Below are 14,059 nucleotides of genomic sequence, written 5' to 3'. Positions count from 1 at the left end.
GTCATAATGCCAGGCTTCAGGGCCATTTGCCTTTCACTTCTCACAATCAGACAACAGCAGCAGCAACAATTATTTTAAAAGTGCTGTTCAAAACTGCATTGCAAGGGGAAATAGCTAACAAGAAGGGGAGACACCATCATGTGCTATGTATGTTGCACTCCATGACAAAAATCTGAAACAGTGGGGAAAGCAGGCTTCAAAAATAGTTCATGCATACATCATGTATTGAAAGTCAATAGTTATTTGGTAGGTACCTAAGGGGCCTGAAAAATCTATCTCTAGGGTAATTTCTTTCTGTGAGTCAAATGATAACAGACTTTGCTGCTGAAGCATTTCAAGGCTGCCTAAAGGGATTCTGAGAATCAAACTGGTTCTTAGAAAACAAATTTCCAAGGAGGTTTAAAAATGTATCTGTTTTGATCTATACTTTCTATTAGCTTCTATGGACATTTTCTAGCAGGATGTATATAACAAGATCTCTGTAATCTCTGGCTGACTGCCAAACCTACATTAAAAAAAATGGATTTCATCATGTCAAACTAAAAACAGTGTTATTGTTTTATGTTGGACCTGTTGCTGTTTGTATCAATGTGATTTCTGCCTAAATAGTATAACGTGAGTCTTCTCCATCCATTTGGATTTTTCAATGTGACTTAGATTACATCTATTTCCTAAAAGAACAGCAATGTAACAACTTTTTATTAAGATTAATCCCCTTCCTTACCCCTCAAGTACAAAAGACTGTCAAATGTTCAAGGTCTCCAGGTGACCATAAGAAAGGGTTGAGAAAGGAACCCTTCAGTTAGTCCCTAGTATCTTTTTCTCTACCCTTCTCCTTTTTTTAAAAAAAAACCTGAACATTTAACTGAACACTGACACACTATTTTCTGATCATCATCATCATCATTATTTTGCTTTGGTTGGTTACAACTAAAAAAGTATATACAACTGTTGTTTCTGAAATTTTTCTATGAGCCAGGAAGGCTATCTATATCCACTATTTCAATATCTCAATGTGTTATTTAACATCATACTGCTGTAAAATGCATACTACAGATTAAAAAAACTTGCAGCAAAATTACCCATCTTTTTCCTTCTTCTGTCTTCATTTCAGCACACAAAAATAGGGCAAGATGAAGCATTTCATGTGAAAAAATACAAAGAAAAATAGCAAATTATTACAATAAACTGCAAATATTTTTTCACTTCACAAGGGAAGTAGATTTTGTCCCTCTGTTTATCAATATGCATTTTCTACAAAGTAGAAGTTCTTCATTCCCCCTTCCCTCAGGTAACCATTTGCAGCGTAGAAGCCAGCTAATCTTTACCTTTCTAATGTAAGTGAAGTATCTAGTATTGATTCCCTTGGGCTGTTGTCCAAATCCAAGCTTGGTAACCTGACCTTAAAATTACTCTGACTATGCATGCTTCCTGAGACTGTGTCCTGCAGTGGCATTTTGTAATACTGTCCTTTCTGTGTTCACCTGACAGATCTTCTGTTCCAAATATGGAGCCTCTTTATCTTCTACTGCACAAATACATTACTTCATCAGAGCGGCTTTCCTTCTGCTAAAAATGTATGTGAGAAGGTACCAAAACAAGGACTGAAAGCCAAAATCATGCTGCCAGCATTACTGAGGTTGTTAAAATATCTGCATAGGTTTAAGCTACATTAGCCATTTCCTGACGTATTTATCTTAGTAGATAAGAAATTAGATGCACCCGAATAACCGGGGGCAGCCATTGCTGCCGGGGTGAGCAACGTAGCAAAATAAAGGGGCATGCATGGCTTGGCGGCATGCTGCAGAACCGGGTGCAATGATTGGCTCCCAGCCGTAAAGGCGGGAGGAGCCGGGATATATAAGGACGCCTCTCCCGGTCCGCGCCCTTCCCGGTGGCGAGACCCAGCAAGGCGTGGTAGTGCTGGTTGGTGTCTCATGTAAGGCCCGGAAGGAGACTGGTTGCTGCCTTTTCTCACTCTCCTTCTCTCTTGCTTCCATTTCTACTCACCTTCCTTCGTTTCCTCTCCATTCTCTTTGCTTTCCTCTGGTCGTTGGCCGGTCTCGCAGTTTGGAATGGGGCCAAAGCGGGCCAAGAGCAAGGAGCTCCCCGCGGGGGGCCCGGCACCTTCGGGCAGAGCCCGAGCCCTCCTCAACAGGGTCCGGGCTCAGACCGGCCCAGGGACTTCGGACGAGGGCCCCGTGGTGGGTCGTATCGGAGCGGCCGCGCGGGCGGCCACTGCCGCAGACATGGGCCTGTCCCCGACCGGAAGGGGCAGGCCGGTGGGACTGGGGGAGCAGTCCTCCCCGGCTGGGGAGGCTCTCCCTGCGACTTCCGGCGGCGCCGGATCGGTCCCCCGGCCCGGGCCTGCCAGCGAGCCGGGCCCCGATTCCACCCTGGTCCGGAACCTGGCGGACACGCTGCTGCACCTTTCCCAGGCCCTCGGCGGAGTGGCCGGGGAATCTGGAACCCCCTGCGGCGCAGGGGAATCCGAGCCCCCCGCGCCGGCGGCGGCTGGCGCGGTGCGGGCGGACACCGCAAGTGGAACGGCGGAGGACCTCCAGCTCTCCCCACCGGTCAGCGCGTCCACGTCGGTGGACGCGTCCGTCGGTCCCTCCGAGCGAGAGGGCCGGAGGAAGAAGCGGTCGTCGAGGCGTTCCCGCTCCTCCAGACGGTCTCCCAGCTCTTCATCGTCGGGTGAGTCTACTGAGGACGATGACTTGCAGGCTAGCGGGGAGTTTTGGTTCCAGGGGGAGAAGGTGCCCGCTCTCCCCCCTTGGCTCGCAAAGCGGAGACGCTTGGGGGGGATGGAGGCGCCGTCTCCTGGCCCGGCCCCTGACGACAGCGGCAACCCTCCCGGGTCCCATCTCCCCAGGAAGCTCCGGGAGCGGGCGCTCGACGGGTACTACGTGGATATTTTCAGGTTTCCTCGGCGGGAGGGGGAACATGGCTTGTCTGGCGGGAAGGCTGACAAAAAACGGAGGGACCCAGTGGCGGCCAAGCAGAATTTCATCAACTGGCTGCAGGGTTTCACCGAATACCTAGCCCTCATTGGGGCCGCCTACCCCCTGCGGGCTTGGCACTTGGCGGCCCATATGGCCCATGTGCTGCGGGCCCGGGCGCTGGCCGGCGAACCCGCGGCCATAGCCTACGACGAGGCGATACGCAAGAACGCTTCCCATAAGAGCCGTTTCCGCTGGGATCTCATCCACGACCAAACATGGATGGTCGTGGTCCAGCCTGCCATGAAAGGGGCCGCGGAACCCTCCTTTCCGGACAAGTCCACCAGGGCTTACCCAGGGCGGGCGGGGGCCAAGGGGCTCTGTTGGGAATTCAATAGAGGCGCTTGCCAGCGGCCCAAGTGCAGGTATGAGCACGTTTGCTCCAACTGTTCTGGAAATCACAGCAGGGTGGCCTGCCCTAAGCCAGCCGGCCGCTCCCCCTTTCGGCAAGCCCGGTCCCCTGGCGCCGGGCCCTCCCAAAAAGAAGCCGGTGGCCAGGGCAGCGCTACCGCCGCCCAGAAGCACTGAACTCCTCGCCCAGCTGCAGTCTTTGGCCCCCACACCCGTCCGGGTGGGGGTGCTGCTGGACTGGCTGCAGCATTATCCCGACAGGCGCGCGGCGCGCATGCTGGGTGATGGTTTTTCGACAGGTTTCAGGATTCCCTATCGCGGCCTCAGGAAGGCCTACCAGGCGAACAACTTAAAATCTGTTCGCGATCACCCTGGCGTGGTGGCCGATAAGCTTGATAAAGAAATCAGGGCCGGTCGCATCGCTGGCCCCTACAGCCACCCGCCTCTCCCCAACCTCCGGGTCTCCCCCATCGGCGTAGTGCCCAAGAAGGCCCCGGGGGAGTTTCGTTTAATTCAGCACCTCTCCTACCCCCGGGGCGACTCAGTAAATGATTACATCGACCCTGAGCTTTGCACAGTCCGGTACGCCACCCTGGACGAGGCCGTCAGTCTCATCAGGCAGGCCGGCACAGGTGCCTCCTTGGCAAAATGTGACATCCAGTCGGCCTTCCGGCTCCTGCCCATTTCCCCGCTGGATTTCGAGCTTCTGGGCATCCACTTCCAGGGCATGTGGTACGTGGACAAGGCCATGCCCATGGGCTGCTCCTTTGCCTGTGCCGCTTTCGAGGCTTTTAGCACCTTCCTCGAATGGGCCTTCAGGCAGCGGGTGCCCTCCGGGCTGGTGACCCATTACCTAGATGATTTCCTGTTCATTGGCAAGCAGGGCACCAGGGAGTGCGAGGTCGCCCTGCAGGCTTTCCAGACAATGGCTGCCGAACTGGGGGTCCCCCTGGCCCCCAACAAGATGGAGGGCCCCACCCCCGCCCTCAGCTACCTGGGCATCCACCTGGATACGGTCCTAGGCACGTCATCACTCCCTCGTGACAAACTCCTGGCCTTAACCAACCTGCTTCAGTCCGTTCTCCCCCTGCGCAAATGCAGGGTGCGCCTGGTGCAGTCCTTACTGGGCCACCTCAATTTCGCCTGCAGGGTGGTGGCACCAGGCAGGGCTTTCTGCTCCCGGCTGGCGAGGTCGTTGTCTGGCTGCAAGTCCCCTGACCACCACATCAGGGTCTCCCGGGGCCTAAAAGACGATCTGCAGGTCTGGCTGTCCTTCATCCGAGGCTTCAACGGCATCTCCTTGTGGCAGACACCTCTGGAGCCTGGCCTGGAGTTGCAGGTGCACTCTGATGCCTCCGGGGCTCATGGTTTGGTGTGTATTCCCAGGGTCAGTGGGCACAGGGCCTCTGGCCTCCAGCTTGGCACACACAGGGACCTCACCAGGGACCTCACTTTTCTAGAACTGTTCCCCATCTTAGTGGCGGTGCACATTTGGCACGATCTCTGGCTCAATAAAAGGGTGCTTTTCTGGTGCGATAACCAGGCGGTGGTGCGTGTGGTGAACAGGCAGTCGAGCAAATCTGCACGGGTCATGCGTTTGGTTCGCAATCTTGTTCTCACCTGCCTCACCTATAACATTTCTTTTAAAGCTGCTTTCGTTCCAGGTTTGCAAAATGAGATCGCTGATGCTTTATCTCGCCAGCAGGTGGATCGATTCCGGCGCCTGGCCCCCGGGGCGGAGCTGTTCCCGGCGACAGTGCCGGCGTCCCTGTGGAACCTTGGCAGCGAACCGTCATCACAGGTGTTTTGAACTCGTTGGCACCGGCCACGCGCAGGCAGTACGACAGAGCCGTGCGCAACTCCCGGAGCTACGCAGCGTCCAAGGGGTGCCCCGTCTGTGGCGTGGTGGACACAGGCCTCCTACTGGAGTATTTGGTACAACTCCATGGGCGGGGGATGCACCCACGCTCCATGGGGGTGCAACTGGCGGGCATCGCCTTTTACTGCAGGGTTTCGGGCTTCCCAGATGTGACCAAGGCGTTTGTAGTTCGCCGGCTGGTGGCGGGCTGGCGGCGGGTGGGCCCCAGACAGAGGGACCTCCGGCGCCCAGTCACCAAGGAGGTGTTAAGGGCGGTCACCGGGGAGCTGCGGCAGGTGTGCGCTTCACGCTATGAGCGTTTACTTTTCGCAGCCGCCTTTCACCTGGCGCATCATGGGGCTTTCAGGCCCGGGGAACTAGTTGCCCCCACTAGGGACTGGCCATCCAGCACCGCGCTGCAAAGGGAGCACCTCGTCCTGTCGGGGGACATGGTCTATGCGTGGCTTGCCATTCCAAAAACGACCAGGAAGGCCACGGTGCCTGGGTCACCATGCCGGTCCTGCCGGGCGACGTCACCTGCCCCCTCGCCTCCCTCATCTCTTGGCTTCGGCACAGGCCTCGGATGGGCGGCATGCTCCTGGTACACGAGGACGGTTCCCCCCTCACCAGGTTCCAGATGCTGGCGGTGTTTCGGGCATGCTTGGCCCGGGCCGGGCTGCCAGCCGCCGAATTCGGCTTGCACTCCTTCCGAATAGGGGCCGCCACAACCGCGGCGCAGGAGGGCAGGGCCCAGGAGGACATCCGCACCTTGGGGAGGTGGCGGTCGGGGGCCTTTCGGGCTTACATTCGCCCCCATCTGACTTGTTGATTCTCTTCACAGTGCCTCCAGGGACGCCGCAGACTGTTTTTCGACAGGTGTGGGTCATGGGGCACAGCCTTGTCAACAGAGCCGGGGACTACGCCTGCTCATCCGACTGGGGCCAGCATCTCGGACTCGGGGCTCACGTAAGGATTACCTGGCTGGGGCAAGGGCACATGCTTTGGCATGAACTTGAGCCCAAGCTCATCGATTACATTTTCCAGTTGGCCACACCGGATCTCCTAGTTATCCACCTGGGGGAGGAGGATCTCCCGGCCAGGTCAGGTCTGGAACTCTGTTGGGCGGTGGCCACTATGCTGCGGAGCCTCGCCAGGCATCGGCCCGGCATGACCTTGGTCTGGTCCGAGCTGCTGCAGCGGGTCCACTGGAGGGGAGCTGTGGACCCCACTGCCGTGGACAGGGCTTGCAGAAAAGTCAACAAGGCGGCCGCCAAGGTGGTGCTCTCCCTCGGGGGAGCAGTGGTGGACCACACTGAGATCACCCGGGACAACAAAGAACTTTTTGAGCCGGATGGCGTCCGCCTGTCCCGCTGGGGCATGGACTTGTGGCTTCAATCGGTCCGGTACACCCTCCTCCACTGGGTCCAGTCAAGACAGGCTCAGGCTTGAGGAGCTTGGGCGGGGAGCTGCAAGGGGGGCAGCTCGTGGCGGGTTTGCAACGGGTGTCGCACATCTGGGGAGAAAACGAGCCTTCCGGCTGGGTCTCCCAGGCTTGTGCCCTGTGGAAGGGCCGGGGGGTGGGGCGGGCAGGCTGGCAGGCCGGCAGGCTGGGCCACTGTCCGACACCCCAGGGAGTGGGGTTGGGTCGGGCCGATAGGCGGCCGAGGGCTTAGCCGGTGCCTGACACCCCAGCAAGCAAGGAGAGGAGGGCGGGCCGATAGGCGGCCATGGGCTTAGCCGGTGCCCGTCTCCTCAGCAGGGGCGGGAAGGGTGAAGCCGGAGTGTTATCTCTGGGGCTTCCCTTCCCGTCAGTTTCCCAATGGAGATTGGGATCTGATGTGCGACCCGTTTGCCGCCCAGCTCTTTTGTACATAGTTCATGTTGATTATGTTATTGAATATTAATAAACTGGGCTGCGGCCCATTCCTTTCCAGCCTGTCGTTGTTGTGTGATTATTGAGCGAAGTAAAGTCTCACCATCTGCAGCAAATTAGATGCACCCGAATAACCGGGGGCAGCCATTGCTGCCGGGGTGAGCAACGTAGCAAAATAAAGGGGCATGCATGGCTTGGCGGCATGCTGCAGAACCGGGTGGAATGATTGGCTCCCAGCCGTAAAGGCGGGAGGAGCCGGGATATATAAGGACGCCTCTCCCGGTCCGTGCCCTTCCCGGCGGCGAGACCCAGCAAGGCGTGGCCCACCCACTTGGGGGGGGGTGTGTGATTATTGAGCGAAGTAAAGTCTCACCATCTGCAGCAAATTGATACAGTCAAGTCTGACTGGTCAAAAACTAATATAAGAGAAGGACCATAACCTTTGTTTGCGGATGATTACATTATAGTGGTATGCTATACTCAGGTTCTCATCCTTTTGAAACAGTAGGGTGTTGTCTGACTGGAATAATACTAGCATTTCACAGACATCACCTTTGGAAAAAGTTCTGTACCTGTGCCTCAGGCTCATTCCGCACATGCAGAATAATGCACTTTCAAACTGCTTTCAGTGCTCTTTGAAGCTGTGTGGAATAGCAAAATCCACTTGCAAACAGTTGTGAAAGTGGTTTGAAAATGCATTTTTTTTGCGTGTGCGGAAGGGGTCACAGAGTCAGTTCACATGTCACATGGGAACATGGAAATAAATTGCATGTGCTTCTGCTTTCAGTTTCTGTTGCAGCAAGATACATTACGGCTGTCATTCACTGGAGAAAATGTGAGCCTCAGGTGGATTCCACACGGGCAGGGGCAGCGGCATTCCACTGGCATATATGAGGTGTGAGCAGCCCCATAACAGCCACTGTCCACAGAGGAGCCTCCATTTCCTTTCCCCACACTCATCTTCTCTCCTTGCAGAGCTCTGCAGGGACGGAGAGCCATGGCTGCACTGCCCTGCGATCCTGAAGAGCAGCGTGGGCATGCCTCTTCATCCCTGTGGAGCTCAGCAAGGAGAGAAGGTGAGTGTGGGGGAAAATGGACGCACCAAAAAGTGGCGCTGGCAGGGAAACAGTGTTTTCCCAGGAAAAGCACAGCACTGCATTGATTCACAGGTGGCAGCCGTGCAAACAGTGCCCCTGGAATGGTGTTTTTACCATTTCAGGGGTGCTGTTCTTCGCCCATGCGGAATCTGCTTGAAATTTTTAAGCTCATCGGAATCAAAAATGGGTTCACGAAAAAGACAATTGCCATAAATTGCCCTAGGGCTAAAATCTAGAGATACTGCATATTAATAAACCAAAGGTAGGAAGTACCTAATTGTTTTTTGAAATAATTTATTTTTCCAGAAGGAATCAAAATTCCTTCTCTTTCATCAATAAACTAAAGGCCTCAAGTCCATTTAGAAATACTTTTGTCTGAATCATTTTGTTCTGCTCCTAACAAAACTTTTAGAAAATGAAAGGATTCTAAATTGACAATTTATGACAAATGTTACTCAACGAGAATGCTTAGCGATGAAAAGCGAAACTTATTCTTAAATAGAAAGTGAATCATGTTAACACTTACCTAAATCCTAACACTCGTATTTCCTTGAAACCTGCAAGTTTCTCAAATATCTTTTGCATCTATTAAAGAGAGAAGGAAAGAAAAGAAAGTTGATTATATATTAATTCTTTTGTCATGGAAGCTAAAAGACCAACTAGATAACAGCCCTATCCAAATGGGGTGTGAAGAGAATAACCATTTTGCTTGAATATTGCTATGACCAAAGAGACTCCATTTTGATTGCTGGAAAAGTTCACTAAAAATCTTGTTTTCTGTCTCTCTTGCTATTCTCATAGCTTAGAAGCAGGTGTTAGTAGTTAACAGAGAGGCCATATCATCCGCCAAGGTCAAGTTTCTCATGAACGGCATTGAATCATTCTTGTTATGTTCAGCTGGATCCAACTGGTCAGCAAAAGCCCTAATTGAAAGTTTCAAAAAAGAGGGGTAACTTGCTCACCTTCCAGAAAGTCTTCTCACTAACTTGATACATGATCAGTTAATTGGTAATTATTTGGTGTGGCCAGTTTAAGCCATAAATTAATCTCATCAGAGTTAGCTGCTATGTTGCCTTTGTCTTTTGTCTACTTCGCTTCTACTTTGCTTGGTGAACTTTGTTCATGTACTGAGGACTTCTATTATATTTTCTAGAAAGTATTTATTTTAGTAAGTAAGCATACTTTGTTTTATTGTGTATCAGAAAATGCACCTTATGAATTTGTATTCATTGCGTGTTTTTAAAAACTTTCATTTTACAACTTTCTTTTATTAAAAAGATAAAAATTCTGTTTTGTGTTTTGAGCCCTGGCGCAGAACCCAGGGCTTGGTATTGCTACCACCCCAAAGGCCTAGACAGGTCTTTGACAAGGGAGGGACGAATCCACTTTGGAAGTGGTGCATGGGCTGTACTGGTGAATTTGGAGTCTCAGAGGCACTCATCCCGGCAGAGGGTTGATCCCGCCAGCATGCGGCCACCACCCATTGACACTGGAATGTGGTGCTGGATGTCACATCAGCTTCCCAGTGCCACTGCTTGGAAGCAAAGGTGGGCCAGGGGCAGCTTCACCAGTGTTATGCTGGCAGGCTGCAGACCACACTTAAGCCAGCCTTTCATCTAGCATAAGTCTGACTTCTCAGTGTCAGGGAGGTTTTTTTGATTTTCCCACGCTGCCAGAAAGCCTCTTTGGGGTTGGTGACCAAGGACAGCTGTGGGCGCTGCAGCCAGGCACCTGGATTGTGGATGGGGATGTAAGCAGAGGTGGGATTCAGGGGGTTCCGAAAGGTTCTGTAGAACCCGTTGTTAAAATTTAAAATATCCTACTTTTTTAATACTTAAAATATTTTTATTAAATATTAATATTTAATACTTAAAATAAAAAAGTGATATTAAAAATATTTTTAAAATACTTTTTAACAGTCATTATTTGAATTCCACCACCATCGGAACCTGTTGTTAAAATGTTTGAATCCCACCACTGGATGTAAGTCTGTTTTTCCAGCAGGCTCTTTAGTAGTATTTGTAGAACAAAAGTCTGAAAATCAGTGAGAATTCTGGGAGTTCATTTCAGTTGTATAGTTACTAGAGATTTTAGCATTTTATCTTGGACATAAATAAGTATTATTTGGATTACTAGAACAAGTAAGGTCCTCATTACAGCTTTCGTCACCAAGTTATCCAATCTAACAGAGCCAGTGTGGTACAGTGGTTAAAAGCAGCAGTTATTAATTCAGAGAACTGGGTTTGATTCCCCCATTCCTCCACATAAAACCTGATGGTGACCACGGGCTAGTCACAGTTCTCTCAGCAAGGCCAAGACTCACTACAGAATGTGTGAAGTATTAATACAATTAAAGTTTCTCTTCACAAATTATGCTTGTTTGTGTCAGTAAGCCTACATGCATACATGTGTGATGATCTTGTATTTTCTTCCATATGTTCACTCAGTCTTAGTTGTGTCAATTGTATGTACTCTACTCTATGGTATGTATATACAGGACAAAATTTAGATATTCTCTCATGTTGGTAACAGGGCCTAAGTAATCAAAGCCAGACCTCAAGTCTTCATGGTGAACAGATATGTGTTCATTCATTAAAGTAATTCATTTAATTGAATGTTTATCTCTTATCTTCATCTTCACCTGAGGAGGCTTGAAATCAAATCTCTATAAAAGACATTTGTAACTGACTTGAAGCAAAACATTTGGTTAAATTGCATCTTGTTATGTTCATGAATCATCAACATAATATGGCTAAAAAAATCTCTATTATGGAATATTCACATCATGTGATGACTTCCTGTGTTTGACAGGCTATTTCTACTAGCTAACTAACCAATTAATGAAATAAATGCATTAAGAGATTAGAAGAGCAATTCTAAGAACACTTTCCTGAGAGAATAATTCTGAGTAGGACTTCTTTCTAGCAGTGTCAGCCTAAACCACAGGTGTCAAACTCGCTGCCCTCCAGATGCTATGGATGACAGTTCCCATCATTCCCTGCCAGCATGATGCTGGCAGGGGATGATGGGAACTGTAGTCCATAACATCTGGAGGGCAGCGAGTTCAGTCACAGCCAGAGTGGTGTAGTGGTTAAGAGCAGGTGGATTCTATTCTGGAGAACTGGGTTTGATTCCCTACTCCTCTACCTGAGTGGCAGAGACTTATCTGGTGAACTAGATTGGTTTTCGCACTCCTACATTCCTGTTGGGTGAACTTGGGCTAGTCACAGTTCTTTGGAACTCTCTCAGCCCCACCTACCTCACAAGTCTGTTGTGCGGAGAGGAAGGGAAAGGAGTTTGTAAGGCACCTTGAGTCTCCTTACAGGAGAGAAAGGTGGGATATAAATCCAAACTCTTCTTCTTCTATCAACTTCACCAGATTTAGGTAAATATAACTCTGCTTAGGAAAGTACTGTACGAAATACTAGAGAACAGTTGAATCTCACAGAAATGATAAAAGCTCAGCAGTCAAGCAAACTAATGGACCTCTGATAAGTCCATGAACTTTGAATGTGGCCTAATGATCCTTTTTAACAGCACCTTTGCCTACATTGGTTCTATGATTCCTGGCATATCATTGTTGGCAGTCCTATTCCCAGAGGCACATTAAACCATCCCTCCATGCTAGTCACAAACACCAGTTTTCTAGAGATGCTTCTTATCAAAACCTCACTAAGCAGGACAATCCTCATAGTTATAGCAACCAAGACCACCCTTTTCTCCACCTTCATCAAGGACAGTCAGCCCTGCACAGTATCAACCTCCTCTTAGGTAGAACAATCTTTTTGGCATCTCTACCAGTTAGTTGCATAGTTCTGCTGCTTTTCCCTCCTTATATTGGTACAGATCTCTTATCCCCAGTCCCCACCCTCTGTTAGCTGGCCTCATCTTGGTCATCCCTTTGCATCCCTCCCATGCAGCCTTTTCCTGCTGTGACCCAGAATCTATCTCCCTGAGCTGGGTTCCTCCCTGAGGTGGCCACTGAGCTGCTCTGCTCTGCCTACACCTAGGCCTGCCCTGGAGTCCATCATGCCACCAGCTCCACAAGCACCAGGAACTGCATGCCCATACCAAATGACCAGTTGGGCACTGGGCACACATCCTAAGCCTGCAGCACTGACTGTGCCTCAACAGGCTGGCTGTCCACTGCAACAGCAAAGGGAGACCTCACCACAACTACCACCTTTGTCCACAACACCACTGGGTCTGTATGAGTGGTGTCCTCCATGTAGTGCCATCCTAAACAGAATTACACCTTTCTAACTTCAAAGGCCTTAGAAGGATGCAACCCTGCAAAGAATGGCACTGACACTTCACCATTTGTGTGTGTGTGTGCATTAAGTGCCATCAAGTGCCATTGTGACCCTATGAATCGATGCCTCCAAAACATCCTATCGTTAACAGTCTTGTTCAGGTCTTGCAAACTGAGGCTGTGGCTTTATTGAGTCAGTCCATCTCATGTTAGGTCTTCCTCTTCAACCTTTACTAGCATTATTATCTTTTCCAGTGGTTCCCGTCTTCTAATTATCCAACCCAAGTACATTTACCAAGTGATCTTATACATTATCACTGGGCAAACATGTCAAATGGTAATAACCATTCAAAAAGCAGAGCAATCTCCTGACATTGTTCTTTGCACACAATTGCTGCAGCAGCCTGGTGAAAAGAAAGGCCATTTAACATAGTCACCCTGGTTCCCACAAAAACCATGCCCTCTTGGAAGAATTGGTGAAGACTGGCAAAAATAAGGCCTGCCCACTGCGGTCGATGCCACACTGGCTAGCCCAGGGGTCGGGAACCCGCGGCTCGCGAGCCACAAGCGGCTCTTCGCTGCTTCTCGTGTGGCTCCCGGGCAGAAAGGCAGCGAGGTAAGCGGGCGAGCAAGCAGAGCGGGGGCGAGCGGGTGAGCGAGGGGGCGAGCAAGCGGCGGCGGCGGCGGGCAGGCGAACAAGCGAGCGAGACAAGCAGGCGAGCGGAGCTGGGGCGAGGGGGAGCGAGTGGGGGCGGGCGAGCGGGCGAGCAAGCGAGCAGGGAGGCGGGCGGGCGGGCGGGCAAATGAGTGGGGGCGAACAGGGGGCGGGCGAGCGAATGCGGGCGGGCAAGTGGGCAAGTGAGCGGGGGAGCGAACAAGCGAGCGAGGCAAGCCGGGGGGCAGGGGCGCGCGAGTGGGCGGAGGAGTGAGTGGGGGAGCGGGCGAGCAAGCGGGCAAGTGAGCGGGGGGGCAAGCAAGCGAGCAGGGGGACGGGCGGGTGAGCGGGGGGGCGAACAAGCGAGTGAGGCAAGCGGGCGAGCGGAGCGGGGGCGAGGGCAAGCAAGCGGGCAAGTGAGCAGGGGGGCGAGCAAGCAAGCAGGGGGGCGGGCTGGCAAGTGGGGGGCAAGCAAGCGGGCTCCAAGTGGGAAAGCGGGCGTGGGGGCGGGCAAGCGAGCCAAATGGCTCTTTGAGTAAAAAAGGTTCCCGACCCCTGGGCTAGCTCAATGGCCCTTGCCGGGGTGTGTGTGTGAATGCCCCATCAAAGGCTGCACAGGCAGGGCCACACTGCCCTGGCCCAGAGGTTCCCTGGCATCAGAGCCACAACAGGGAAAAACAGGCCCCCTCCCTGGGGACTCCTCCCCCCGCCCCCGCTCTTACCCGTAGCTGCAGCTGCGAGGCTCAACAGGCCTCCAAAACAATGCAGCAACTTAAAGCCAAGAGAGCCCTAAGCTCCTCTAACTAGCTGAGTGAGGGAAGGAAAGGCAGCAAATAACACCCTGTGCCTCACTCAGTCTCTTTCAAAGGCCTAGTCAAGGGATCCAGAGGGAAAATCCTCTCTTTTCCGTCCCTTCTCTGAAGCCGGCAGTTCCACGCCACATGATTGCCTCAGTCGGCCAGCAGGGAAAA

At 51.9% G+C, this 14,059-nt stretch overlaps 1 protein-coding gene across 7 annotated transcripts in view; it reads right to left on the bottom strand.

The window, feature by feature from the left end:
• The window catches only part of IMPG1 (interphotoreceptor matrix proteoglycan 1), a 141,540-nt gene that overhangs the window by 54,125 nt on the left and 73,356 nt on the right, over positions 1–14,059 (bottom strand). For all 7 annotated transcript variants that reach the window (XM_048495621.1, XM_048495638.1, XM_048495647.1 and 4 more), the window contains exons 8-9: positions 8,708–8,766; positions 1,083–1,103 (exon numbers count right to left, since the gene is read on the bottom strand). In XM_048495621.1, the coding sequence (XP_048351578.1) occupies positions 1,083–1,103; positions 8,708–8,766 (80 nt within the window). The remainder of the gene's footprint in view (positions 1–1,082; positions 1,104–8,707; positions 8,767–14,059) is intronic.

The sequence above is a fragment of the Sphaerodactylus townsendi genome, linkage group LG01, assembly GCF_021028975.2.
Source record: "Sphaerodactylus townsendi isolate TG3544 linkage group LG01, MPM_Stown_v2.3, whole genome shotgun sequence".
Taxonomy (NCBI): Eukaryota; Metazoa; Chordata; class Lepidosauria; order Squamata; family Sphaerodactylidae; genus Sphaerodactylus; species Sphaerodactylus townsendi.
Note: the sequence above shows the minus strand (reverse complement) of the source record. Positions and strands in the feature narration are given on the sequence as shown.